Here is a 27415-nt window from a genome sequence, read left to right on the forward strand (position 1 = left end):
GGAACCCTTCTACCATTGAGGATGAGCTGTGGCTGGGGTCCCACCTGCTCCCTAGAGCCAGAGGGGATCAGTAACCTCCCAGAGACGTACTGCAGCCCATCCTGCCACGGAATCTTGCTCCTGGGCAAGTTCCACCCTGGACAGGGTAACCTGTTTTCCCGCCGCTCCAGAGGGACCGGCCGGAGGAGGCTCTTCTCCGGGGGTGTCCCATAGAGCCCCTTGCCGCACCATGCCGGGGCAGACCGGACCTTGAGGAGGAGCTGGTCTGCTCCGGGGCAGACCGGACCTTGAGGAGGAGCTGGTCTGCTCCCGGGAGCCATGGCCCCGACGTGGAGCCCATCTGAGGGCAGACCCGGGTTTGGAGCACATGCATCGCTGAGGCACATTCCATTGGGCTGGAGCACGCGGAGTACACACCGTCCCCGGGCCAGACCCCACCGGGACATCCGCCCCGGCCCCGCCCCGGTCCCGCCCGTCCTTGTCGCGCTGCTGACGCCGGGGGCGGCCCCGCTCCCGCCCCGCCCCGCCCGCCGGACCAACTTCCATTTTAGGTGCGGGAGCGGCGCGGGCGCACGGCGGGACCCGACCGACCCCGCGCTCCGCACACACCGCCCCGCGCCACCCGGCGGGACCCGGCCTGACCCGCGCCGCCGCCGCACCGGGCGCCCGTCTCGCCTCTCGCCTCGCCGCCGCGGCGGGACCCGCGGAGCGGGCCGGGCGGCCGTGCCGCCGCCGAGGGGCGGGACCGCCCCCCCTCGCCCGTCCGCCGAGGAGCCCGGCCACGGTGAGTCCCGATCGCGGCGTCCGTGCCGCCGCTCAGGGGGCAGAGGGGAGGGAGCGGAGCCGGTGCGGGCCGGCGCCTGCCGGGCGCCGCACGCCCCCGCGGCGGGGCGGGACGGGCCGGTCCTCGCCCGGCGGGGCCGGATCGGGGCTCGGCCGCGCTCTCCTGCCGGAGCCGGTCGGTACCGGGCCCCGGGAGTCCCGTCCTGCCCGGGAACCCGTGCCAGGCGCGGCCGCGCCCCGCGGGACCGGTGGGGCGGCGGGGCCCGGCCCTGGCGGGGGCGCTGGAGGCGCCCGGGAGCCCGCGGGGAGCGACACAAAGGCGGCTGGGCCGGGCGGCCGCCCCACTCCCCGCCCGGGGCCGCCGCCGCTCGCCCTGCCCGGAACAAAGGCGGCCCGTGTGCCAGCTTCCCGCGGCCGGCACCGGCGGGCCCCCCCGCCCTCGGGCGGGGATCGGGGCTGGGTCCCTCCGTGGGGTCTCGGCCGGGGCACGGTCCGGTTCTCCGACTCTGCGTCCGGCCGCCCGGTTCGGCTCTGCCGGTGTGCGCAGCGGCTCTTCGCCCGGTGTGTCGTTCGCCTGCGTCTTTGTTCTGCCGGGGAAGGGGCCGGTGTGCCCGGGGGGGTCAAGTGTGCGGGTGGGGCTGCGGCTCCTCCTAATGGAATCGCTCTGAGCTTCAAAACAGCCCAACAGGCCCGTCCGCCCGAGCTCACAGGCGACACCGACACGCTTCCCGAGGAGGCAGGACGGTGCCGGAGCCGGCCTCGGGGATCTGCTCAGCCGCTGGTTCGTTCTGAGTCTCCCTTGGCCACACTGTCATTTAGCGACAGCCCGGCTGCTTCCCCCTTCCCAGCGCTCTTCGTGCCTTCTCCGGTGACCGTCCCCGGCATCGCTTTGCCCTGCACGGGGGGCATTCCTACACCTCCTCGAAGCGTTGCAGAGAGGAGACTTAGCTTGGGCTGAGAAAGTTTGGGTGCCTCTCAGTCATGAGGGCTGCTGGCATCTGCGAGCCACCCGCGGTCTGGCAGAAGTGAGGTGGGGCACCTCCGTTATGGCCCTGGGCTTTGGGCGAGGGAGCCTGCACAACAAAGCTTCCTCTGATTGTTGGAGAGAGGGGTGGACCTCCTGGAGTGCCTCCCTCTCTCTCCAAGGGCTCGGTGCCCTTGCCCTTCCAGGGAGCCGGTGAGAATGGGGCTCACAGGGTGTTTCTGGGGGCCTGGGCTGTCCTGTGACCAGCAGGAGCTGGAGGCTCCTCTCCCAGGGTTGTGGCGCCCAGCTCCCGGTGAGGCAGAAAGAAGCATCTGGGTGCGTGGAGCCTTGTGATGATATTGAACTGCAGCTACCTGTAGTTTCACTGATGCCCTCCCTGTACTGCACAGATGCTTTTGGAATTGGCTGTCCAGGCTTTTGGTGCGGAGAATTGAGCTTGTCCTCAGCTTTGCAGGCGTGCTGGGTTCCTGTAAGCCATGCTCACAGCTTCTGTTTGAAGTTCCAACTTCCATGCCCTCTCTCCTGGCTGTGGGAAGGTGGGGTCAGCGGCTGGCTGGTGACTCCCAGGCTCCAATGGAGCGGGGCCGTGTCTTCCAGGTCAGTGGCAAGAGCCTAGGCAGGAAAATTATTAGTTGTCTTCTCCAGGGTTACCCTGTCTGCTCCATCCTGCTCCCAGGGTTTCTTGAGGCAGGTGCTTTACCTGCTGGTGTTTGCTCATGCTCTGTCAACAGCATAAAGGCAGTTTTTTAAGGCTCTGCTCTTCCACTTGGCTGAGTTTGGCTGGACTCTTAAGTGTACAGATGACTGTCCTTCGCCGTGTGCAGCATTGCTGGAATCTCGTGCGGAACCTTCCTGGAAGCGGTGGGAGGATGAAAGCGCTCGCTCAGTGGAGCATGCTGGGCTTGCCTGGGCTGCCGCAGAGGGGTGAGCCTCCTCCCTTCCGACACAGAGGTCAGGGCCTGATCGTTGTGGTTCAGGAGCCCTTGAGGCCATCCCTTCCCTAAAGATGGGCTGGGAGTCAGATGAATGGTCCAGCCCAGACCGCGGAGCCGGCATCTGTCCCTGGATTGCCTCTCATTTCTTCCCTCCTCCAGCCTCTGGCACGGAGATAAGACCTTGGCCTATTGTATCTGCAGTGGAGGTGGCTTTAGGACACCCAGAAAATAATAGTGTGGCTTGGATCATGCCTGGAAGGCTGTTGGCTTCTCAAAATAGCTTACCAGTGTCTGTGGCCTAAGGGGGAAAGTGCTGGGTAAAGCTCTTGGTTTCCCTTCCCAACAACCTCTCAAAACTGTCTCTCATTTACTGCTGGCAAGGACAGAGCCCTTTCCCAAGACTGTGGTGATGCTGTCTCCAGGGAAGTACAGCGCTCTCCTGGCTCTGAACACTCGTGTCTCTGCAGCACCGTGCCTGTGTCCTGTCCCCACCTCGCTGACAGGGAGAAGCGGAACCCGGAGCTGCTTTGGGGCAATAGAAGACAGCAGGTGTTGCCTGGATGTGATGACAAAAGCTGAACCTGGGCAATTCAGGCACTCCTCTGTGTGTGACACAGGGCTTGGCCAGCAGAGGAGGTTGTCCTCTGGCATGGAGTTCAGGAATGTGCCTCAGTGCTAGGCTGTCAGAAAGGAGTTGGATTTACGGGCTCTTGACCAAAGTCCTCGAGTTCTCCAAGGTGGCCACAACCTTTTCTTTGCTTTATATTATCTGAGGAGGCTCTTTGGGGGAGGAGATGGTTTCTTAGAGCCAGTTCTTGTGCTGGAAACCCCCAGCAGCAGGCTGATGAGTCTGTCCAGCTCCTGCCTGTCTTGTGCTTGTTGCTAATCCGCCTTCCTTCCCTCCAGGAAGGCTGCTGGTGTTGGTTTGGCACAGGAGTGCCTGTCCCTCTGCCCTGTCCAGTGACTGCTGCCTGCGGAGCCTGACCTCTGGATTAATGTGCTCTGTTGTGTTCCTGTGTGCCTTCAGCCTGTTGGGGTGGCAGTGGGTGCAGTGTGATCCTCCTGTTTCCTTTGCCTGTGGAGGAAGCAACTATTCCCTGTGAGAAATACTCCTTCCTTATGGTGGCCTGTGCAAGGAGGGGTGAGATGAGTTGGCTCTGCTGGGTGTGAGGGGCAAACCAGTGACTAAGGAGCATAATCTACCAGGCGTGGTGCCAGGATGTGCCAACCCTTAACCAGGGTGCCAGTCACCTTTGCTTTCCTCTGCTCTTCCCAGCCCGGAGCAGCTGCTGGTCAGAGGTTGCAGTGGGACGTCTGCCATGGGTCCAAGTACGGCCCTTGGACTGAGGTGGGAACAGCTGGTCCCTGCTGCCCAGCCCTCCATGCCGGCTCCTGCTGTCTTGAGGGAGATGTGCTTCCCTGCCAGGGGCTGCTCATTGGAGTGTGGGTGCCCAGGAGCTTGTGCCAGTGTCCCTCACCTCACGCTACAGGTCCTTTGCACTGCAGGTGACTTTGCACTGCAGAGCTTTTACCCACTGCAAGAGTGCTTGTGCCAGTGCAGGCCTGAGGACCTGAGCCAGGCTTACCCTGTGTTTGGTTTGAGCAGGTCTGTGCCCAGATATTTGTGCTGATGGGATGGGGAATTGCTGCTGTGGTACCAGTCTTGGTGGGGTGCTTGCCCAGGTGTGCCAAGCGTCCAGCACAAACAGGGAAGGGTTCAGGCAAATTGGGGTAAGGGCCAAGCCCTGGGAAGAGCACTCCCATAGCCTGGCGGTGGTGGTGCTCTGGAAACATCTGCAGCTCCAGGGCTTGTATGAGATGCCCCTGGATGGGCTGGGGTGTGTGGCAGCAGCGTGCTGGGCTCCTGTGTGTGTGCGGGCAGGAGCTGTTCCCGTACCTCCATCCTCGCCCTGACTGCTCCCGTTCCTCTGGGCGTTGGCCCTGGTCACAGCAAATGCTGCTCAAAGTTCAGTGGCCCTCCTGGGCACACCTGAGCTGTACCTGCCACTGCTGGGTGCCCGAGGGCTGGGCTATGGGCACCAGGCATGGGGAAAAGGCAGCCAGAGTGGGCAATGAGAGGGCATCTCTCTCTTCTCCCCTGGTCTCACACAGCTGTGAAAACACCTCCTGCATAGGAGAGCAGTTACCTGGGGGAGGGAGCAAGGTGGCCCCATGTGTGAGTTGGATGGCCTTGGACTGGATGAATGTGGGGAACTGGTTCCCGCCCATGCAGAAGGAGGAAGGCGTCTGGCTGTCCCCAGACAATCCCTTTTCCTCTCAGCCCCATCTCGTGTGGCGCTGGGGCCGGTCCGTTCCGAGAAGAGCCCCTGGCTCTCTCGGCTTCTTCCCGGTGCTCCCGGGCCCGGCCCGGGCGGGAAGGGGAGGCGGTGCTGCTGGGCTGCGTATGGGTATCTGCTGTGGGTGGGAGGGAGTGTGTGGAACTGCAAAGACGAGTTTTTCCGACCTGGAAGGGTGGGTCACCGGGGGTGTTTGCATGCTGCTGGCAGGCCCCTTGCCCAGTGGAGTAACACATTCCTGCGAACGTGTTGCTGCATGCAGGGCTGCTGCTTGCCATGCTTGGCTTGGCTGCGGGCAGGCCGGCTTGCTCCAGGGGGAGAGATGTTGTCCCCCTCCTGCTCACTGGGGTCTGAGGGGGAGGAGGTGGAGAGCCCAGGGTGTTTCTGGGAGAAATCCTCTCTGATGTGGGGGGCCTGCTTATCCAGGTTGGCTTTGTGCCATCCTTACTCTCTCTTCTCTTTTTTTTTGCCTGCTTTCACCTCCAGAGCACACTGGTGTGGCAGAGCCACCTGCTCTCCCCTGATCTCTGCCCAGGGTCTGTCCCCAGCAGCTGGCTGCAGTGGAAAACCACTCACTTCCCTTCTCCGTTCTCCTTTTGGCAGCAAGAGGAGCCACCCTGTGAAGGGCAGGTGGATGGGCCTGCAGAGCAAAGCTCTGGCAGCAATGAGAGCTCTGAGGAGACTCATGCTTGGCTTCTCGGGGTGCCCTGTTCTGTCTTCAGGAGCCTTGGCAGCCCCGCAGTGTCAGGGAGCTCTGAGGGAGTTGTGCAGACAAGGAGATGATGAAGGGTGTGAGGGAGGCTGGGGAGCTGGCTTGTGCTGGGGTTGTGGTGTTGGTGCTGCCCTAGCTCTGCAGGTAACCAACCCATCTCTGGGGCATGGCAGGCACAAGCCAGAGCCTCGAGGGGTTGGAAAACATCTTCCACCCTCTCATCATAGGATGCTTCCAGCCCTGGACAGGAATGTGATAGCACTGTGGGTGAGGAACCCTCGGATGTGTTCCCTGGGGGCAGACTGCCTCCAGCAAGCTGGAAGGCCAGGCATCTGGTCTCATGGTCGAGCCATGCTGGTCTCCTGGCTGGCCCAGCTGGCTGAGGCTGGGCTGGTGGTGGTGCCCATGCCTGGCATTCCCAGCTGGTTCCAGATCCTCTGCATGCAGGCCAGGGGCAGTGGGGAGTGGCCCTTGGCAGGACGTCGTGTTTAGAAGCTTGCAGGAAAGGGAAGCCACGATGTCATCTCCCGTCTGACCAGGAAGCGCAGGTTTCCTTCCCTTTGGCTCGCACAGGAGCCTGGGAAGGTGCTTCTCAGTGAGAGATGGGGGTGCAAACAGTTTGGGCAGGGGGCTGGGTAGGATGGAGTCCTGCTGGCCTGCTGTCCTGTTTGTCCCTTGCTGCTCTGTGTGAGCGCTGGCTCCTGCTAGCCTGTGTGTGCACCTTGTGGGGCCTTGGAGCACTCTGGGGGACATGCTGTCACCCTGCTGCAGCACCCCCTGTCCCCACCTCCAGCCGTGATTTCACTCCTGGCTGCTGCCTGATGCCTCTCCAGTGGCTTTCCTTCACCCATTCATTACAGCTCTTGGCAGGGCCCTGGGAGCCCTCTCCAGCAGGGGCTGGGTACCTGATGAGGTCATGCCGAGCTGGGGCGTTCGGCCCAGCCCCGCGCGGTTTGTGCTCTGACTCAGCCCGAGGCCGCCCTACCTGCTCGGGGAGTCCGGGCTGGCTGGGCAAGGGGGGGCAGGGGGTCCCACTCCTGGGCCGCTCCCTCAGGCCGGCTCGTCTTAATCTCGGCAATTCCCTCCTGGCCACTCCCTTACCAAATGCTACTTCACCTGTTTGCTTAGTGTGGGCAGGGGAGGATGTCTCCTCTGCAGGAGGGAAGGGTGCCCTGTCTGCCTCGGGGGTGCCCAGGTACCCTTTGGGTGGGGAGATCCCCGGTAGGGTTGCTGGGAAGGCTGGGGGGCCCTGTCTCCTACCCTTCTCCCCACTCCTGGTCACGCACGGTTCTATGGTGACTTGCTGGAAAGGCAGATAGTGCTGACTGCCCCCAGTGGTGCAGGTCCTGTGCTGGTGCCAGTGAGAGTCCCCTGTCCTCCCTCCCAGGCCCTGCTCCTTTGTCCACTGGTTGGAGCAGGGCCTGGAAGCCAGGACCGGTTCCTGGGGCTGCAGGTGTGGGACAGGAAATGATCTCAAGTGACTTCCTTGGGAAGAGGGGTGTTGCGAAGGGCTCTGTGCCCAAGAAAGGTCCCAGATCCATGTGTCTGGGTGCTGGGCTGGCACAGGTAGCTGTAGGTGCTTGTGCCTAAGGCCTGATGAAAGGGGGCTGCCCCTAATCCTGCTGGGAATGCTGGCCACCAGACTGAAGCCTCTCTGCTTGGGCACAGCCAGCAGCACTTGTGCGCTCTGGATTAGCTCCTGTGCCCCTGGGATGGGGAGCTAGAGAGAGCAGTTTCCCCCATCTGCCGTGCACTCGGCCTGGGCAGGCAGCCTCGTGTCTCACTGAGGGACTTTGCTCCCTGGCCTCTGCCAATATGGCCCTTATCTCTGGTGTGTTTGTTTTCCCTGCGGGAGAGAGGCAGCTGAATGGGAAAGTTGAGCCCGGCAGAGGGGGGCAGAGGGTGGGGGGACGGGTGAAGGGCAGGGACATTGGCATGGCTGGAGCCTGGGGGGCCGCGTTGACCTTCAGCTCAGCGCCAGTGTCCATTGAGCCTTGTGGCCGTGGGGACAGCTCATGTCCCCCATCGAGGTGGCCGCTGTTCCTTGGATGGAGCGAGGGGCTGCCCTGCAGTACCCTCAGCTCACCTGCTCGCCTCGGGCCGCGGTGGCAGAGCCAGGGGCTGCAGCCTCCCCCTGCCCGGGAGCCGCTGGGTGAAGCAGGAGCCCGCTGGCTTGCCGGAGCGTGGCCTGCCCCGGGAATGCGCTGGCCCCATTCCCAGAATCCAGCGCTGGGTGTTTGTTTGCTGCTGCGCCCCCGAGGTCTGGTGCTACTGTGACAGGAAGCGGGGACGCCGGGGGGAGGGAGGCCGGCCGCCGGCTGGGGATGTGCCTGTGAAATCCCTTTGTCCCTGCCGAGCGCTCAGCTGCGAATTCCCACAGCGAGGAGAGAGCCGCCTTTGTGCTGCTGCAGGGCTCCCGACATGTGAATCTCCTGGGCCTGGGGGTGTGAGCCGAGGGGCTGGTGCTGAGAGGTGGCAGGGACCCTGCTTGCTACTGTCCCCAGGATGGGGACCCTCTCAGCAGAGGCTGAGGTGTCAGTGGGCACTGGGATGCAGCATTATGCTGCTGGCAGGAAGGCTCTGGCCCTGTGGCCATCCCGCTTGGGGGCTGTGGGTGGACAGAGTCTCTGCCTGGAGCCCAGTGGCTTGGCTGCCCTCCTGTGTCCCTCTCCTCCCTGCAAATGCCCAGGGAATCTCGCCTCCCTTCCTCTCGCCATGGTGCTCCATCCAGCCGGTGCAGAGGGTCGGCAGCTTCCCGGCTGTCCTGGAGGGAAGGAGCTCCTGGCATGCTGTGTCCTGGGCTGTGCTCACAGCAGGGCGAGTGGCCCCCGGTGTGCCTGGGAGGGACAGCTGCCCCGCCGCAGGATTGCTGGCATTCCAACAGAACAATCCCAGCTCTCCACAGCCGACCCTGCCCTGCTCCGTGCTCGGCTGCCTCACTCTGCGCCCTGCTGGGGTGGCACCGGTCCGGTGACTTCAGCGCAGCCAGGGACAGATCCCTTCCCCAGGGGATTGCCCGTGTTTCACAACCGCCATCGGCTGTGTCCAGACCCGTCCTGCTGACCCGATGGGTATCTCCGTTCTCAGCCCCCTGCCCTGGCTTAGGGAACGACCCACGCTCCTGCTTCCTCCCCTGCAGCCCCACCCTGTCCTTATCGCTCCCTCCTCATCCTGCTCCCTGGCTGCCGGCCCGCTCCCTTATAAGGTGCGATCTGCGCCTGGCTTGCATCTCCAGGTGACTCCTCTCTCCTAAGGGAGGCTTTCCCAACCCATCCCGGCTACGTGGTCCCCATCCCTGGCACTGGGGGCGGCAGGTGAGGTAGGCCAGGTGGCGATTCCGCTGCCAGTCCAACCAGTTGGGTGTGAAGGGCGGAGGAGGAGCGGCTCTGTGCCTGTCTCTGCCCGCGGCGCCACTGCTGGGTGTTCACCCGCCGGGCTCCTGCCGTGACCGGCACCTGGGGCACGGCTCCCCCGGGGAAGGTGTGGCTGGGCTAGAGTAGGCAGCGCCAAAGGCGGTGTCCAACCTGCTGCAGAGCTGCCCTTTGCTGGCCACCTGCCAGCCTGCCCGAAGTCCACTGTGCTCTGTGACCTGCCAGGAGGAAGAGCCCTCCTGGGGGCCAGGGCAGGAGGTGGGGAAACCTCTCCCCTGATGAAGGCTCTGGCAGGGCCAGGGTGGGCTGGGGAGTGGGAGCAAGGGGCCTCACTCAACCTGGCAGCAAGGATTGTCAGCCTGGGCAGGGGTCCCTCAGGGGTGGGCTGCTCTGAGGTGATGGCTGTGGGCACCTTCCTGCCTCTGGGCTTGGGAGAGAAACAGACAAAACTCTTCTTCACCTGCACTGGGATATGAGATCTAGAGCCCACCATCAGCTGTTCTACTTCCCCCAGTGGCCTGAGGGCCGTGGTTGTTCTGAGCTGGACACAGGGGCAGGTGAGCCTGAGTCTGTGGTCTCCCCTCCCATGCCCTGCTGCTTCAGCCAGGCTGAAGTCTGAGGGTTGATGTGTGAGCCTGGACCTTGTGCTTGGCATGGGGAAAGATGCCAAGGATGCTGGCTCATTTATTTTTTAGGTAATTGAGACTGACCAGAAGCCTGTAGTGAATTAGCAGGGCTGTGAGCCTGTGCAGAGCAAGTGCACTGCAAGTGCTTGGACAATTGCAGGCCTGAATTATTGATGGAGTTTCTGTTTTTCCTAAGTGCATCATGATAGGCAGCTGGAACCAGGAGAATTTGTTGCTTCCTCTTTTGCTCTCGGATGGGATCTGGTGCTGAGAGCTTTCAGAGAGTGGGCAACCAGCTGGCTCTCCTCAGGCTGAGAGAGAAAGGCCAGTTATTGGAGTGGAGCTGGGGACTGTATTGCAGAATTCCTCAGGAAGAGCGTCCCTCTTTGTCAGCCTGGCAGGTGGGTCTGGCCCAGGAGCCCTACAGGGGCTCAGCCAGCCTGGATGAGGGGCTGTGTCCATCCTGGATCTGGAGCTGGAGAAGGGCTGTCCTCATGCTTCATGGTGTAGGGGGCTGCCAAGGGTGTCTGGCCATGGTGACAAACCTTGCCATGTTCTGGACAGGTGTCTGGGGGTCACAGACAAGCAGTGAAGCTGTGTGAAGGGCTGGGACGTGGCAGACTGAGCTGATGCAGCTCTGTTCCCCCTTCCTGGTGGCAGCAGGACGATGGCCGTGAGCACCTGGTGTGTCCCTTAGCAGGGTGCTGGGGCGGGGATGATGTGGCAGAGGAGATTCTGACTTTGTAGGTGCTTGAGTTGGACTTTGCCCAAAGTGTTCTGTGCTGAGGCAGCAGCCTTAGCCCCAGGGATCCCAAGACCTTTGGGTGACGGCTCTCCAGGGACTCAGGGCATGGGGCAGGGTTGGAGCAGATTGTTGGAAAAATCCACGTAGAGGACTGTGCTGGAGATCCCCCTGTGCTGCAGCAGTGCTGCCTGTCAAGCTTCCAGTCTGGGTCTTATCTGCTGGATCTCATCCATTTTCCCTGGCCTGTGGAGTACAATTCCCCATCTGGTGGCTCAGTCTGGGCCCCGGAGTTAATCTTTCTGTGGCAGACTCCAGAAAAACACTCCTGGTTGGGAGCCTTCAAAAACACTCCTGGTTTGGAGCCTTCAAGGCCTGAACTCCATCCTCTGGCAGAAGAGGGTGCAGGTGAACTCTAGGTGGGTATGTCTGTGGTTTGGCCCTGGTAATTTATTTTTGCAGGCAAAGGATTAATTCTGTGGGAAGGCACTTGTGCTGGAGAAGCTGGGGTGAGAGGTTTTGGAAGAACCTGCTGTGGCACAGCTGGCTGCAGCAGAAGAGCTGTAGAGGGCTCAGGGTTTGGGGTGCCTGTCTGACTGTATCCAAGCTTTTATTTAGATGGGAAAATTGTGGTGGGGAACAAAACACAGGTAGGTGGGCTGGCAGCTGCTTCCTGGCCAGCAAGGGGACACTGTGACATCTCTCCAGTGGACCTGCTCTGGCTTTGGGACCTGTGGGCACAGCACAGGGTGGGGTTGGTGCCAGGAAGTTGGGAGATAAAGCCAGGGCGATTGAGGTGTGAAACTTCCTGGGTCTCTGCATTGTTCCCTGGATCCTCTCCTACTGATTGCTGGGGGGACAGAGAGGATTCTGCCTCTGGGGGGAAGCTGCTCAGGGTGTGCTCTGTCCTTGGGCTTTTTGGTTTGCCCTGAACTGAGCTAGCTGAAATATTTTTGGCTTGCTGGGGTTTTTAAGTAACGGGTGTGTCAGCAAGTGCCTCTCTCATGATGAAAAGGCTTTCATGAGCCATCCTCAGAGCCGGTCAGGGTCTGGCTCTGAAGAATGCTCTGTAGTTGGATCTTCAGAGGCTGGGGGGAGGAGGAGGGGAATGGGCGCAAAGCGATCCCTGGAATTTCACCCTTGCGGGTTCCTGTGTACTTGGCTTTGCACTGTCACGAGTAGCTCACTGGCTGGAAGGGAGCAGGATGCATAACTGAGGCTCTCCCCTTCCTGCCCTCCCTGTCTCATTCCAGAGATGGCCACTGAGAGCCCGGGACAGCATTGGGACGTATCAAGGGGCCCTATCCCTGTGTGTGGGGCAGGTTCTTCACAGCTGGGGGATATAGGGTGAAGTTTGGGGTTTGTGTGCCAAACCCAGGGAATGGCCGTGCTCCAGCTGGGATGGTGCTGGCTGTGTGTGAGGAGACAGCTCTTGCTGACCTCTCTGGACCTGGCTCTGCCTCTCTGTAATTATGTCTTTAATCCCAGATTGATGAAGACAATGGCTGGAACGAGACTAGAGAGAGCTGGTCTGTCCTGGTGGTGGAGGAAAACTGGGAGAGACCCTGAGACCCTGTTCTGCTGGCACTTCTTGCCCATCATGGAGCTGTGTCCCGTGCTCAGGGCAGGAATGACAGCTGTGTAGGCAGTGCAGCCCCCTGGCCCTGAGTCTCTCTGGCCTTGAGGGTCTCCGAGCAGGTCTGATCCTGCTTGGAGACCCTCAGGTGGCCCCTCCTGGAGCATCCACTTGGAGCCACAGGGTGCGGGACCTGTCCTGTTCCTTCCCTTGCTGTTGTGTTTACTCCCTGTGGAAGGGACGGGAAGGAAACAGCCTCACAGCTGCTCTGGCCCCTTATCTGGGGCCCTAACAGCCCTGCAAGTTTCATTGTTAGTGTCCATATTTCCCAGCCCCATTCCCAGGGAATGTGCAGAGGTGGGGATTTGGGGCTGGGGTGTCCCTGTGGGCTATGTGGGACCAAGGGAATCTTCTGGGGCTCCTGTATCCTGTCCATGCTTCCCACAGATCCAGACCCTGCTGGTCTACACTTGCTGCAGGCATCATCCTCTTCATGAGACCAGACCAGCCAAGCCTCTCCTTGCACTCAGGAAGCCTCTGCCCTCCTGTCCCCTAAAAATCTGCCTCTTCTGCACTGGGACAGTTGAGGGCTGGCCAGGGAGTGCAGCTGCTTTGACAAGGTCACGTTGTGGAGGACCGCTTCCCCACAGTTCCCCTCTTTTAAAGGGTTTGCTGAAATACCACTCTGGAAACAAATCCCAGCAAGCCAGGGGGACTGCTGGCTGGGATTTTGGATGCTAAAGTTGCATAGGGTGTTCAGGGTGGTAGGACTGCTCTGTGTCCTGCTGGGCAGCACTGGGATGTGGCAAGGATCCTCTCCCTTTCCATCAGTGGGTCCTGGAAAGGCTGAGGATCTGTGCCCCTGCTTAAAGTGGGTGGTAGCCCACCAGAGATAGGGAATGTTACTCGTGGATGAGAGCTGGGATGTATCAGCCCTGTTCTGGGGGCACCAACCCTCTCCTTTGGAGAGTCCTGCAAATCCACAGGGCAGGGGAGCAGCAAGGGTCAGAGCTGTCCCTACATTTCCGTACAAGGCTTGGGGAGCTGATCTGTTGGAAAAACCTCAGGGAGTACCTGTTGCAAGGTGGGAGGGGTGGAAAGCTGCGTGCATGAGCCAGGAGTAATGTTTGGGAGTCTCCAAAAGCTTGCTTGGGCTCTGGAGAGTGGTGGGCTGCATTCTCCCCGGGGTGGGTGTGCTGGGTGTGCCACGGCTCCTTCTCCTGCTGGGCACCACGTGGGCACAAGTAGAGCAGCTGGATTTTTTTGTTGATGAAGGCAGATGACAGAGTGGCAGTGACCAGATGGTGGAACGTGCTGTGGGCACCCTCCAAAGCACTTGGAAAACATCCACCCTGCATGGCCGAGCTCTGTTGTGGCAGTGCCACCGTGGCTGACGTGAGGGAGGCTTTGGGGAGCACAGCCACAGGAGGAGTGGGGAGGGGTTTGACAGACCAGAAGACTTTACTGAGCTGCCGTGCACCAGCAGGTGCTGCAGGATGGGTCTGGAGGGGCTGCAGGAGGTGGTGTGAGCAGGGATGGTGCCGGAGCGAGCTCTCAGCGCCGGGTCGTCCTTATCGGCCCTCTGGGGCGGTGGCACCGGGGAGGGGAGAGGGCAGAGCCGCTGCTGGAGACCGTGGGAAAGCAGGCTCTGTGCTGCCTGCCCGGCTCGAGCGAGTCCCCACATGCCTGCCATGACTGCACAGCTTTGGGAAAACCTCTCGGGCTTGCAGGGACTCGGCCGGGCTGCGCGGGAGGGGTGGAGGCTCAGCCCTGGCCACTCCTCTCCGCCTCTGCCGTTTCTCCGTCGGTGGGAACAGGGACCAGTGAGGGCTGCTGGAGTCTCCGTGGAGCTTGGGGGGCTGTTGTGGGAGCAGTGCTGCGTTTGCCACCCCACCAGCCCTTCCAGACCCATCCCTCAGAGGGGAGGGGGTGGGAGAGAGGCGCCTGTTTCCCAGTTCCGTGCCCACCCTGCCTCCTGTTTAGGGCTTCTTGTGTGTGATTTTGACCTGCTCCCGCTGTCCCTGCAGCTCTCTTCCCTCCTGCTTCCTCACTGTGGTGGCTGGGCTGTTTCTCCCATGACTCTCTGCGTCTAGACCTGGCTGTCCCGTGCCTTTGCCAATCAAACCTGAGCTTCCTCCTCTGACAGGTCTGTATGGAAGAAAATTGCTTTTCTGTACCAAAATGTTGATTATGCCTCACTTGCTGTTCACCTTTGGGCGGGGATGTTGGAGGGGTCCAGGCCAAAGCCCATCCCCAGGTCTGTGGGCTGAGGATCCTTGGAGGGAGAGCCCTGGTGGATACCTGGAGGGTGGTGAGTTTGGCAGCAGTCAAAGGGGCTTATGTGATCCCACTAAAGGATTCATTCCTGGCTAGGGAAGGAGTTGTGGAGCCAGGGTTGTCTCCCCATCTCTTACCGTACTAGGGAGGAGGGAGCAGATCAGTAGCATGGCCCTCTCCCTCCGCCCTTTCCTGGAGGAAGCAGTAGGATGTGGGTCACTTCTCATTCTTCAGGAGTGTCCCCTGCCCCACCCTGGGGACATGCCCTCCCCTCCTGCACTGTCTGCCCGCAGCTTTTCCTTGCCCATGAGGTGTTCCCTCAGCCCACAGCAGCTTTTCTAAACCTGGCTCAGCCCCAGCTGTTTGCTGTGCTGGGGGGACCTTCTGTTCCCACGGTGCCACTTTTCCAAGCTTTAATGCTGGGGCAGCTTGCAGCTGAGTCCTGCTCCAGGACCCTCTTGCCAGCTCTCTGGTGATGGGTGGGAGCGGGTGTTAATGCCATAAGATTTTTTTTTTTCCTGTTCTGAAAAATCTGTCTTAATGAAATCAGTCTCTTCTGACCGCTCTTCTCTCCTCCTTTCCTCCCCCAAAATCATGTGCAGTGAAGAGAGGGGCTCCTGCCCTTCTGGCTCATTTTTCCCACCCTCACCTTGACACCGAGCCGCCTCTGCTTGTGCCTCCCCGTGCCCCCCGCCCTGCCCACCCTGGGCACCCGTCACCCATGGACGACTCGGAGGTGGAGTCGACCGCCAGCATCCTTGCCTCTGTCAAGGAGCAGGAGGCACAGTTCGAGAAGCTGACCCGGGCCCTGGAGGAGGAACGGCGCCATGTCTCGGCCCAGCTGGAGCGAGTCCGGGTCTCCCCACAGGACGCCGGCCCGGGCTTGGCCAACGGCACGCTCACCCGGCGGCACCAGGTAAAACACCCCCTTGGCACAGGGGCGTGCACAGACTGCTGGAGCCCCGGAGCTGCCTCCCCTCCTGGAGCCCTCCTTGGATACGGGAGGTGATGGAGGAGGGCCCGGCTGTTCTCGTGGTACTGGTGTGTACTGGAGTCAGTCTGGGGGTGTGCAGACCTCCTTTCGCAGACAGAGGTTTCAGGAGAGGAGGTGCCAGTCTGGAGGGTCTTGCTGCCAGGTTGGCTCTGCTCTGGTTTTGGGAAGGTCAGAGATTGGCTGTGCTCAGTTCCAGGGCGTCTCTGCTCCCCATCCCTCTCGGCTGCTTGGAGGGCAGCTGAGATGCTGAGGCTGGGGTCTGCGTCTCCCTCTGTGTGTGACAAAGGGCAAATCCCTGGATTCTCTCTGTCCCCACATGGCCAAACCAGGGTGGGGAGAGATCTTCTCTACAGGGCTGGAAATGTGGTTTCATCTGCCTTGGCTTGAGGCGTCTCCTCACTTTCTCAGGCTCAGTCTTGGAGAGGGGTGTTTGGAGGGCTGGTGCATGGTGGTGTGCAGGAGCCAGGTGCCTTTCTGGCTGTGGAAGGTGGTGGTGCCAAGGAGGGATCTGTGGGGCAGGGCAGGGTGGACAGAGTTCAAGTGTCAAACAGCACCACTCTGTGATTGCTCACCATGTGGTTCTCTCAGGCCTGTGGGGGCCTCTGGGGTCACTGGTGACTCCTGTGTCAGGAGCTGTGGAAGGTGTCCAGGGCCCTGCCAGGAGCAGGGAAGGGTTGTGGCCATTCCATCAGGATTGTGTGGGAGAGCTGGTTTGTCTGGCTTCTGACTCTTGCCCAGGCTGACCTAGAGGAGATTTGCTGCATGTGGCACAGACCCCTGAGGACGCTGTTCCTCTGCTGGGGGTCCCGTGGGGTGCATGGTGGGTGTCTCTGTCAGATGCATGAGATGGGCTGCTCAGCCCTGCAGAGAAGTGAGGATGGAGATCAGTGTAGTAATGGGCCTGCTGCCCTGCTGTGTTTCAGAACGGACGTTTCCTGGGCGATGCTGACCTGGAAAGGCAGAAATATTCAGATCTGAAGCTCAACGGGCCACAGGTAGGGGGAGCTCAGCCCTCTGGCTGTGGGCAGCCTGCTTGCTGTGGGAAGGTGCAGGACAGTGCCCCAGTGTCCCTATTCCAACTGGGAGAGGGTGATTTGGGCTCCTCGTGTGGCCACCCTGGCTTGAAGGTACCTTTTTCCAAAAGGTATCAGGGCTCCCTGTGAAGAAAGATCTCCCATCCAGCTGACACCAGGAAGGCCCAGGTTGGTGACAGGACCTGACTGCCTGTCGTTTTCTCCCCTCAGGACCACAGCCACCTCTTGTACAGCACAATCCCCAGGATGCAGGACCCAGGCCAGATCGTGGAGGAGACGTACACCATGGAGGAGGACCCGGAAGGGGCCATGTCAGTCGTGTCTGTGGAGACATCAGATGATGGCACAACTCGGCGTACAGAGACTACGGTACAGGCCTGGGGACACCATGGAGGGACAGGGCATGGTGAGGGACCCTGGTGGCTGGGTGCTCTGCCATGAGCTGAAACAGGGTGGGAAATATATCTGAAGTAAAATGCGGGGCTGGAAGGGGGATTTGGGAATACAGGGACATGATGGGTTTCCTGATGTGAGCATGCCTTGCACATGTGTCACCCCTTGCAGGTGAAGAAGGTGGTGAAGACCGTGACCACCCGGACGGTGCAGCAGGTGCCGGTGGGGCCCGATGGGCTGCCTTTGGAAACGTCCCCTGTCACCAGCAACTACGTCCAGACCATGGACAGGAACTTCCGCAAGAACGGCAATGGGGGCCCCGGCAGCTACCTGGGCCAGGCGGGCACGGCCACCCTCCCTCGCAACTACCACTACCCCGACGGCTACGGCCGCCCCTACGAGGACGGCTACCCGGGCAGCGACCACAGCTACGGCAGCCTGTCCCGCGTCACCCGCATCGACGAGCGCTACCGGCCCTCCATAGACGCCTACCGCGCCCCCAGCCGCCAGGACATCTACGGCCCCCAGCCCCAGGTGCGTGTCGGGGGCAGCAACATGGACCTCAACCACTTCCACCCCGAGCCCTACGGCCTGGAGGATGACCAGCGCAGCGTGGGCTTTGAAGATGTGGACTACGGGCTCATGTCTGACTATGGCACGGCCAGGAGGGCGGGCACCCCATCTGATGCTCGGCGGCGGCTCAGGTATGTGGCAGGAGTCCCTGGAGTGCTCTGGGGTCCCTTGAACTTTACCATCCTTGGAGGAAGGAGGACCATGGACACAGCACTGTGAGCTGAGTCAGACATGGCTCACACAGGAGAAAACTTGCATCCGCTTCTAATTGTCTGCTTAATTGGTGGTTAGACCTGGGTGCTAATTGAGCCGGTCGTCCTGCAGCCAGGAGTTCCAGTGGGCAGCTGGATGTAGCTCCAGGCCCTTCCCTTTGTGCCACCAGGGCTGCGTGTGCCCAGTGTGGCACATTCCTCTGGGAGCCGTGCCTGTGTGGGTTGTGTGTCGGGAGCAGCTGCACTCCCATGATTGTGCTCTCCCTAAGCCAAGAGCAGCCCCGGGAAGGGGAGCTTAGGCCAGGCTGGGGTGAGCAGGGCTCGGTTCCTGCACAGCCCGACCCTGCTGCAGGGCAGGGCGGGAGAAGCTGCTCAACCTGTTTGGCAGCAGCAGCTTCTCCCCCTTGTGTGTCTGTGGTGATGGCTGCTCCTCCAGCTTGCTGGGCCATGCTGCCTTCAGAGGCCAGAGCAGGGTCCTGTTGGTCTTTCCTGCCCTGCCAGGAATTCAGGATGTCACCTGCCTGAGGCCATGACTGCTGCCTGTTGGTCTCTTGTGCAGGCTGTCCCTGTACAAGCACTGCTTCCTGCTTGGCTTCTGGCTGGGCTGTCAGCAGGGCTTTGGGCAGGTGCTGGGGGTGGTGAAGTGGCATGGAGCAAGGGGCTGAGACAGAGTCCTGGAGATGGAGAAAGGACTGTGCCAGCACCTCCTGAGTGCCCCAGAGTAGGCCCAGGCAGACAGGTAAGGCTTAGCACAGGCAGCCTAAGATGCTGGGATGTAAAACAGGCAACAGGGAGAGAGCTGGGGAAAGGAGGCTCTTGCCAGCCCCCGTGGAGATCTGCCTGATCCAGGTGCATACTATAAATCCATGCTAGCTGCTGGAGGGACTGAAGGAGCAGCTTTGTCTGTCCTTGTGGCTGGTGCCAGCACAAGTGCTCTGGGCTGTGGTGAACCAGTCAGGGCAGTTGCTCACCCAGATGGATTTGCTTGGCCTCCTTGCTTTGTGCAACTTGTGCCGGCTGGAGGAGGGCAGGCAGGGCTGCTCCAGGCCTCTTCCTCCTTGGGCAGCCCAGGACAAGCTAGAGTTGGCAGTTTTGAGCACATGGCCATCAGAGAGCACGTTGGGCGGAAGGGGTTACACAAGTAACCCCTGGCTGCTTGTCCAGACAGACTCTGGCTTGTGTACTTTCCCTGGGCTGTTTCCTGGGTGGCCTTTGAGACCATGAGCCCTCTCTGCTGCACAGGAAGGTGTCTGTGCTCCTGCTCCTCCATGTCCTGGAGGAAGGGGGTTACAGGAGTCAAGTGCAGGAACTGCAGCCAGGTGGGAGACTGGGGTATGTGGGTCACAGAGAAGGAGAAGGTCAGCTCTGTTGGAGTTGTAGGAATGGCTCAGGGTATGAAAGATGGGTTGGGGGGCCCCTGAGCCAGCTCTCCCTCTCTCCGGGCAGAGTGATAAAGATCACAGCAATCTGTGGAATCCATGTGCTGTTGAACTTGGCTTGTCCCCCACCTTCTCAGTTACTGTCCACACTGGCTGCCCAGCTCACAGGAATGGGAACAGGGAGAGCAGCGTCCCCCTGCCTCAGAGATGTTTGTCTTGAGCAGGAGCCTGGCTGTTAACGACTTCCTCTGGGGAGGCAGCTCGCCAGGCACGCGGAGCCCAGGGAGCGCCTCCAGCCCGGGACGCTGTGCGTGCTGGCTGCCACCGGCTGCAGAGAGCTCCAGCCCCTGCTCTGGGGCTCTGTCAGAGCTCCCTCTCCGCAGGGAAGAGGGTCCTTCCTATTCCCTGCCTGCCCCATCTTGCCTGGAGGGGATCCAGCACAATTGCAGGGTGGGATCCAGCACCACAGTGGGCCGGGAGCTCCTTTTGGGGAGCGCAAGTTTTGGCACAGGAGTGGGATCAGCTGCCAGTTGTGTTGGAAGGTGTTGGCGGCTGTGTCTCGCTCCAGCCTCCTGCTGCTGCTCCTTGGCACCTCTGAGCAGCCAGGCATGGGTCTTGTCCCCACTGGGACCTCTGGAAGCCAGCCTGGCAGCCTGCTGGCACACCACGGCTGTGCTACAGTGCCCAGGATTGTGTGACTGTGGAAGTGACTCTAAAGCTGGTGGCTTGGGCAAGTCCTGTACCAGAGGCTGTAGGAAGGGAAGTGATGGAAGCAGCAGGACCATGCCACCATCCTTGTCAGGATACTCGGGGGCAGGAGCTGCTTGTGCCTGATCCAGGAGCTGTGGAGGTGCATGAGCAGCTCCTGGGGCAGGTGTGAGCTGGAGTGGAGGTACAAGCCTCTCCGTGGGTCTTGCTTGAATGTCCTCCGTGCCCTGCCACAGCAGGGATGACCGAGCTGTCCCCTCCCATCCCTTTCTGCTGGAAATCTACTGGATTCCTCTGCCTGGGTGGGGGAAGAATTATAGTGCCAGTGACTGCAAAAATGGGAGAATCTGGGATTTGAGAGGTGTGTGTTCTGGGGGTGGGAAATGTTACTTTGGCATGCAGGCCAGTAGTTACACTTTAAACTTCTGTGTGCTTTTTTGGGCTCATTCCCAGTGCTGCCAGTCCCTGGGTGAGCTGTTCCTGGCCTGGGCAGGGTCTGGGACCACCGTGGCTCTTCCCTGGCCTGCCCTGGGAGCCACAAAGTTGATCCCTGGAGCCTGTGTGGCTCTTGGTGCCCAACTCAGCCTGTTCCCAGGACAGCAGCACTCACTCCTTGCCTGTGGGGCTGGCTCTTGCCTGTGCAGGAGTCAGAGACCAAGATCCAGCTTCCTCCCTTCTGGTGGGCTGGAAGGGGCACTGCCTCCCCCAGCTCCAGGACTGCGCTCAGACGCCCTCTGCCCTCTCTCCTAGGAGTTATGAAGACATGCTGGTGGATGAGGTGGCCCCCGACCGGTACTACTGGGCCCCGCTGGCGCAGCACGAGCGGGGCAGCCTGGCCAGCCTGGACAGCCTGCGGAAAGGGGGCCCGACCCCGGGGAACTGGCGCCAGCCGGAGCTGCCGGAGGTCATCGCCATGCTGAGCTTCCGCCTGGACGCCGTCAAGTCCAACGCGGCTGCCTACCTGCAGCACCTGTGCTACCGCAACGACAAGGTGAAGACGGAGGTGCGGCGGCTGAAGGGCATCCCCGTGCTCGTGGGGCTGCTGGACCACCCCAAGAAGGAGGTGCACTACGGCGCCTGTGGGGCTCTCAAGAACATCTCCTTCGGCAAGGACCAGGACAACAAGATCGCCATCAAGAACTGCGACGGGGTGCCCGCGCTGGTGCGCCTGCTGCGCAAGGCCCACGACATGGACCTCACCGAGGTCATCACAGGTGAGCCACAGAAGTGGCTTCAGGGAGGGCAGCAGAGGCTGGCATCTGGGGTGGGGTCTGTGGTCAGGGGCCAAGTGCTCACCTTCTACTTGTGGCATTGCAGGGACGCTGTGGAACCTGTCCTCGCACGACTCCATCAAGATGGCCATCGTGGATCACGCACTGCATGCCCTGACCGATGAGGTGGTCATTCCCCGCTCCGGCTGGGAGCGGGAGCCCAACGAGGATTCCAAACCCCGCCATATAGAGTGGGAGTCGGTGCTCACCAACACCGCTGGCTGCCTTAGGTATGGGTTTGGGCTGCAACACTCCTTCTGGGCTGTTCTGGCACTTGCAGGGGACTGGAGCAGCTGCTCTCATAAGACAGCTGCTGGTGGTGCAGGCCTTGAGTTTGGAGGCATGTACCCTCAGTGAGAGGAGCTACAGGAGCTGTTTTCTCTTGAGCTGTGTGGGGTGTGGGCTGTCCCTTGCCTGTCCTCAGCTGTCTCTCCCATGAGGGCTCTCTTCTGCCTGCCAGGAATGTGAGCTCGGAGCGGAGCGAGGCCCGTCGGAAGCTGCGGGAATGTGACGGGTTGGTGGACGCCCTGATCTACATTGTGCAGTCTGAGATTGGCCAGAAGGACTCGGACAGCAAGGTACCACAGCAGGATTGGTGTTGGGAAAGGGAGAGCCTGCGTGGGGTGCACCTGGCACTCTTGGACCAGGAGGTGTCTGGCACTCAGCCTGCAGTTGGGGTTGGAATGTTGGCCCTCCAACAGGGGCCTGATTGTGTCACTCATCCCCACACCACTGTCACCTGACTCAGGGCTTCCTGATCAGCCTGGATAAGGTCTTGGCTTGAATTTTCCTTGAGCTGAAGGCTGGGCCAGGCCCTCGCTCACAGACCTGGAGTGCTGCTGCCTGTCTCTGATTCAGGCACTCTGGTTCTCTCCCCAGCTGGTGGAGAACTGTGTGTGCCTGCTGAGGAACCTGTCCTACCAAGTCCACCGTGAGATCCCTCATGCCGAGCGCTACCAGGAGACGCCCCTTGTCCCTGCCAACAACGCTGGGCCCCACAATGCCAGCTGCTTCGGGGCCAAGAAGGGCAAAGGTTCGTGTGCCAGCAGCAGGGAAGGGAGGGAGGAGAGCAGAGACAGGTGTTGAGGGTGGTCTGGGGCCTTTGTGCTTGCACTCGGGCATTTCATGTGAAGCCTGAGGGGAACTTTCTCTGGAGGCGCAGTGATCCCTGCTTCCCTGGCTCTGGGAGCTGTTGCTTGCCTTGCCCAAAGCGTTTGACTCAAGCTGTGGTGGGTGTCTGGTGGCGGGATGGTGACGGGTACATGTCCACTAATTCCATGCCCTCCCTTTTCTCCTGTGTTGCCCCTTCCCCTTCCCTTTGCTTTCTTGTCAAATGATCTGCCCCATGACGCTGTCGGTGCTTCTCTCCTCCTGCCTCCCCTCTCTCCTGTCCTTCTCTCCGCCTCACCAATAGACGAGTGGTTCTCCAGAGGTGAGTGCGCTCTTGGTTTTACTTTTTCCATGGTTTAATTGGGTGCTTTCTCCAGCTCTCTGGGCACATTCTGCCTGCAGTGTGGCTAATGTCCCCAGTGTCCCCTCCTGCCACACGCTGGTCGCTTGGCTTCAGCTCGCCTCTGGGCTTGCTCCTGCAAGTGGCAAAGAGCTGTTGGGCCGAGGCAGGTGGGGAGGAGTCTCACATCTCTCCACTTGTCCTTTGAAGGTAAAAAGCTCCCAGAAGACCCTGGTGCCGACACAGTGGATTTTCCCAAAAGAACAACTCCGGCCAAAGGTATGCTCCTTGAGTGATTATGCAGGACCTGAGTGTCAGGACAGCTTTTGCTACAGCAGCCTGGGAGATGAGTAAAAGAGAGGAGTTGTTTCCCATTGAAGTGAGCCTCTCCAGTGGGCAGAAGTAGGGTTTGGAGCAGGAATGCCCAAGGCCCTGTTAACATGAGCTCTGCCAGTACTTGTGAAAATCTTGTGCATGGATGAGATCAGCAGGCTCAGGACAGGCTCCAGAGGGAAATACTGCCCCAGGGGCTGAGGGACAGCACAGTGACACAGCCCTCTGTGGTGGTCTCAGACCTGCCAGCACAGTTGTCTTCGTGCCTGCTCTTCACTCCTGGGCATGAAGAGCAGGCATGAGTTAAAGCTAAAATCTCTGTCTTAAATTGTTCCTCAAGTCATGAGGATGAGGAAGGGTCATTCCCAGAAGCCTCTGGGGACAAGTGTGAATCACAGCCCCTGACCAAGCAGTGGCTGGGGTTTCTGGTACCCTGGGGCAGCCTGTGCCAAGGATCCCACCCCCTAGGAGCCTGGGTAGAAGCTTCCAGCTTCGTCTGCCCAGCAGTACCCCTTTGGATTAGGCAGACACTAGCAGAGCCCTTGGATAAAGCCTCCCTACCACCCATGTCCTCCTGGCAGGCTACGAGCTCCTCTTCCAGCCAGAAGTGGTGCGGATATACATCTCCCTCCTGAAGGAAAGCAAGACTCCCGCCATCCTGGAGGCTTCAGCAGGAGCCATCCAGAACCTGTGCGCTGGCAGCTGGACGGTGAGTGCCAGCAGAGCTGGGGATGTGACAGGGAAGGGGAGCTGGGAACACCACCGTGGGGCTGGCAGCGGTGTCCCCAGCCCCGGGTGACACGGTGGCCCTGTGCCTCCCCGCAGTATGGCCGGTACATCCGCTCAGCCCTGCGCCAGGAGAAGGGGCTCTCCGCCATCGCCGACCTCCTGCCCCACGACAGCGAGCGCGTGGTGAAAGCGGCGTCCGGCGCCCTGCGCAACCTGGCTGTGGACCTGCGCAACAAGGAGCTCATCGGTGAGGATGGCATGCTCCCTGTATCCATGCAGGCTGGGCAGGAGCTTCCTCCCTCTCCTCTTGGCTCCTGGGGAAGTGTGTGGGCACAGCAGCAGCCCAGCCTCTGTCCGCTGAGCTCCGCAGAGAGAGAACAGCAAAACGGGTCCCCTGTCAGTGGTTTTCCCTTCAGACCTGTTCCCTGCTTGCTCACACCCAGCTCTTTATCCTTCCCAGGCAAACATGCCATCCCCAACCTAGTGAAGAACCTGCCTGGAGGCCAGCAGAGCCCTGCCAAAAACCTCTCTGAGGACACAGTGGTGTCAATCCTCAACACCATCAATGAAGTGATCGTGGACAACCTCGAGGCGGCCAAAAAGCTCCGGGAAACACAGGGGATTGAGAAACTTGTGCTGATCAACAAATCTGGGTAAGCTCTGCTCAAAGGATGATGCCAGGGATGGAGAGGGGCCTCACTTTCTCCAGGTTTCCAAACATCTCTTCCTTCACCTCTTTCTAGGAACCGCTCCGAGAGAGAAGTCCGGGCAGCCGCCCTTGTCTTGCAGACAGTCTGGGGCTATAAGGAGCTGCGGAAGCCCCTTGAGAAGGAAGGCTGGAAGAAGTCAGATTTCCAGGTGTGGGGATGCCCTGTGGTGGCCAGGGTAGTAGGTGGGATCCTGCAGTAGGGAGAAGGCTGTTCCTGGAGCTTGCAAGTACCGGCCTGTGGCTCTTCACCTTGCTGGTGGCACTGAGCACCCACAGAGGTGTCCCTGTGCTGTTTTTCAGCCAATGGCCAGCAGGAAATCTCTGCTAGGAACACACTGTAAAGTGTCATGCCCTGTGTCCCACATGAGCATGAGGCAGGGATTTTGTCACTCTAAGTGCTGCTGTGACAGTGTTGAAGAATAGGATTCTCCCAGGCTCAGTTTCCTTCCCAAAAGCAGGGATTGCCGTTGCTGCTGGAGGGCCAGGCACTGCCCCAGTCCAGGCAGGCCCTCCCACTCTGTTGGGGGTGCAGTGGGGGCTTCAGCACCTTCTGGTTATTTTGGGCTCCCCACTCAAGGGCTGTGGGAGGGTTCGTGAGTTTGTGCTGGTGCTGGAGGGCTGGAATGTCCTGATGAGGAAGGAACCTCTGGGCCCAGGGTCTGAGTGGTCACTGTCTGTTGCTGTAGGTGAACCTGAGCAATGCCTCTCGGACCCAGGGAGGCAACTCCTTTGATGACAGCACCTTGCCTCTCATTGACAGGAACCAAAAAACAGGTATGTGCTTGCCTTCAGCACCAGTGCCTGCCATCATCCCTCTGCCTTGTGGGTACTTGGGGCAGCTGCTGTTTGTCCTCTCCCTTGCTCTTCAGCTGTGGCTTCCCTGGCAGCCTCAGCTGCTCACACAGGGCCATTAGTATGATTAGTATGGGCCTTGGGTGGCTTTTCTGGCCATCAGTTTGGGCCTTAGATGGCTTCTTGGGACTGGCACTATAGGTCCTTGGGTCACAGAGCTGCAGCTGGGCCTGGGCTCCCCCAGGTGGGGCAGGGAGCAGTTCCTCTGCAGCTCCTGCTGCAGGAACTGTTCCTGATGTGCTCTCCTGTGCTTGTAGACAAGAAATCCTCCCGGGAGGAGATCCAGATGAGCAACATGGGACCAGGTAGGAGAGGGACTCTCTTGGTATGGGGGGAGCAGGGCAGAGTGCACATATCCTGTGGGGCTGGTGCAGTCCCCCATGGAGGTGACACGACTGACTGAGTGTCCCCTCTCCTGCTCCAGATAACTATTCCACACTCAACGAGAGGGACCACAGCAGGACGCTGGACCGATCCGGTGACCTCGGGGAGATGGATCCGGTGAAGGCAGCGCCACTGATGGTGAGCAGCTCTCTTTAACTCGGGAACTGTGGGATGGATGGGTGCAGGAAATGCCACATCACTGTCCTGTCTGCCAGAGGAGGGGAGAGCTGGGCTCCCATAACTAACACCCCCCATGCCATGGCCCCTACTAACCGCATGTGTCTGCAGCAGGAGGAGGGGCAGGAGTCGCAGCCTGAGGTAGAGGAGGAGGAGGAGGAAGATGCTGCTGTGCCCTCCCCCGTGTCGGTATGTCCCACGGTGTCCTGCCCAATCTGACAGTGGTGACAGATCTTGCTGTGCTCTTAGGGGTGCTTGGCCAGCCAAATCCTGCTCCAATCACTGCTGCTGCAATCACTGGTGCTGTGATCCTGCCTCCGCCCTCACCCCTACTCCAGCCTTAACACTTGTCCCTCTCTATCTCTCTACAGCAGAAGATCTAGCTGGCCTCCCTGCCTCTGTTCCATTTGGGTTGATAATATATTATATATATAAATATATAACTCTTCATGATGGAATGGACTGACTTTTACCTTGTCTTATTGTTGGAATTTTGCTGGACTCTCTGTGCCAACCATCCAGCCAAACGCCTGGGCCGGGTCCCCAGGGCAGCCTGGGCCACTCGGTCTCCTCCAGGCCGCTGCACCTCCCTGTTCTGGGACACCACCCCTGAGAACTCTCTTCCTGTCCTCCACCACCTCCTTCCTCCTGAGAGTTAAACCTTCCTGCCTGACTCTGCCGGATCAGCCGGCGTGGATGCTGCACAAGGACTCGGATCTCTGCCTTGACCAGGAGCTGCCTTCTCTCCCACGCCTTCCCCCTGCTCCGAGGCGTCTTGCAGGGACAAGGACTGGGACCTCACTCGCCACCGCCTTGTTTTTGGTTTGGTTTTGTTGCGTATAGGATATATTTTTTTGTGTGGGATCACTCTTCAACCAGCGCCATGGGGACAGCAGGAGCATCCCTCCTCCCTGAGGGATGCAGGACCAGGGTCCAGGGCCTGGAGGCACAGGGGCCAGGGGAAGGAAAACCAGCAATAACGTCTCTTGCTTTGCTCTAGATGAGGCTTTGGGGGCATGGGAAGGGAGATCCAGCTCTGGATCCTGCAGAGGGGTCTGGATGGGGCCCTGGCTCCCACCCAGTGCCTGTGTGAGGAGGATCCTTCTGTGAGGAAGGAGGTCAGTGCTGGGGCATGGGCCAGGGTCCCCGCGGAGGGAGGAGATGCCGGCAGGGTTTTGGGGAGAGCAGGCGGCTTGGGGCGCACTGTGCCAGGCACCTGGAGCCGGGATCCCACAGCGCTGCCCCGCTGACTTTATCTTGACACGTGCCTTTCTTTTGCCACTGTGAAATAGCTCTTTAAATCGTACTGTCCAGCTGCTTCCCTGGGAAAGGGGAGTTTCCTGGCCTTCCAGCAGGGCTGAGCTCTTCCCTTCCCCGCTGGGAGCCTTACCTGTCTGCAGTGGGGCTGGGAGCCTCTTCTGGGGGGAGCCCACCCCCCCTGCCCTCGCTGAGAGGATGCAGGGTGCTCATCTGCATCCTGGCCTGGGCTGCCACGGGAGTTGGGATGTGCTCCTCCTCCTCCTCCTCTGGCTGTGGTGCTGGGGCACATCCATGTGCTGTGATCTTTTAGGGAGCCCTGGGGCTCCCTGTGCAACTGGAAGTCTCTGTAGGAGGCTGCAAACTGGAGTAGGAGCCCTCCCAGCCCGGGGCTCCCCCAGGGTGGGCTCTCGGGGCACGGGGAGGTGGCAGGGGCAGAGCTGGTGCCTTGCTCCTGCCCCACTTCCCCCCCAGCTCTGGCTGGGCCTGCGCTGCTTCCAGCCCCACCTCAGCTCAGTTGGGTTTTGTTCTGGGATCTAACTCTTCTCTTTTCCTTTAAATATGTAAAACACTAATTCTTTTTTAATTTTTAATTCCAAATGAACCAAAAAAACAGCATCCCCCTTCTCTCCTCCTTGGCCCTGGTGGGGAGGGGG

At 60.4% G+C, this 27415-nt stretch overlaps 1 protein-coding gene across 2 annotated transcripts; it reads left to right on the top strand.

Moving 5' to 3' along the window:
- The first annotated feature begins 584 nt into the window (after positions 1-584).
- On the top strand, positions 585-25727 carry CTNND1 (catenin delta 1). Of its 2 annotated transcripts, XM_058807820.1 has the most exons (20): positions 585-784; positions 14055-14173; positions 14907-15220; positions 16222-16293; positions 16543-16701; positions 16897-17429; positions 20348-20811; positions 20915-21098; positions 21329-21446; positions 21748-21901; positions 22283-22300; positions 22529-22597; positions 23233-23360; positions 23477-23627; positions 23841-24033; positions 24124-24238; positions 24776-24863; positions 25199-25246; positions 25366-25463; positions 25614-25727. In XM_058807820.1, the coding sequence occupies exons 3-20, from the start codon at positions 15026-15028 to the stop codon at positions 25719-25721; spliced, it is 2895 nt and encodes a 964-aa protein (XP_058663803.1). In that variant the 5' UTR covers positions 585-784; positions 14055-14173; positions 14907-15025; the 3' UTR covers positions 25722-25727. The 2 variants fall into 2 exon arrangements, with proteins under 2 accessions (XP_058663803.1, XP_058663804.1); XM_058807821.1 differs by lacking the exons at positions 14055-14173; positions 14907-15220 and having other exon boundaries at positions 599-784.
- Positions 25728-27415: the final 1688 nt, after the last annotated feature.

This window comes from Ammospiza caudacuta, chromosome 6, assembly GCF_027887145.1.
Source record: "Ammospiza caudacuta isolate bAmmCau1 chromosome 6, bAmmCau1.pri, whole genome shotgun sequence".
Classification (NCBI taxonomy): domain Eukaryota; kingdom Metazoa; phylum Chordata; class Aves; order Passeriformes; family Passerellidae; genus Ammospiza; species Ammospiza caudacuta.

Bases quoted from the DNA above. Each gene is read 5' to 3' on its own strand.
- CTNND1 (XM_058807820.1), top strand. From the start codon at position 15,026: ATGGACGACTCGGAGGTGGAGTCGACCGCCAGCATCCTTGCCTCTGTC. The intron at 21,447-21,747 runs GTACCACAGCAG...TTCTCTCCCCAG, and splicing joins AGAAGGACTCGGACAGCAAG to CTGGTGGAGAACTGTGTGTG. The intron at 25,247-25,365 runs GTAGGAGAGGGA...CTCCTGCTCCAG, and splicing joins GATGAGCAACATGGGACCAG to ATAACTATTCCACACTCAAC.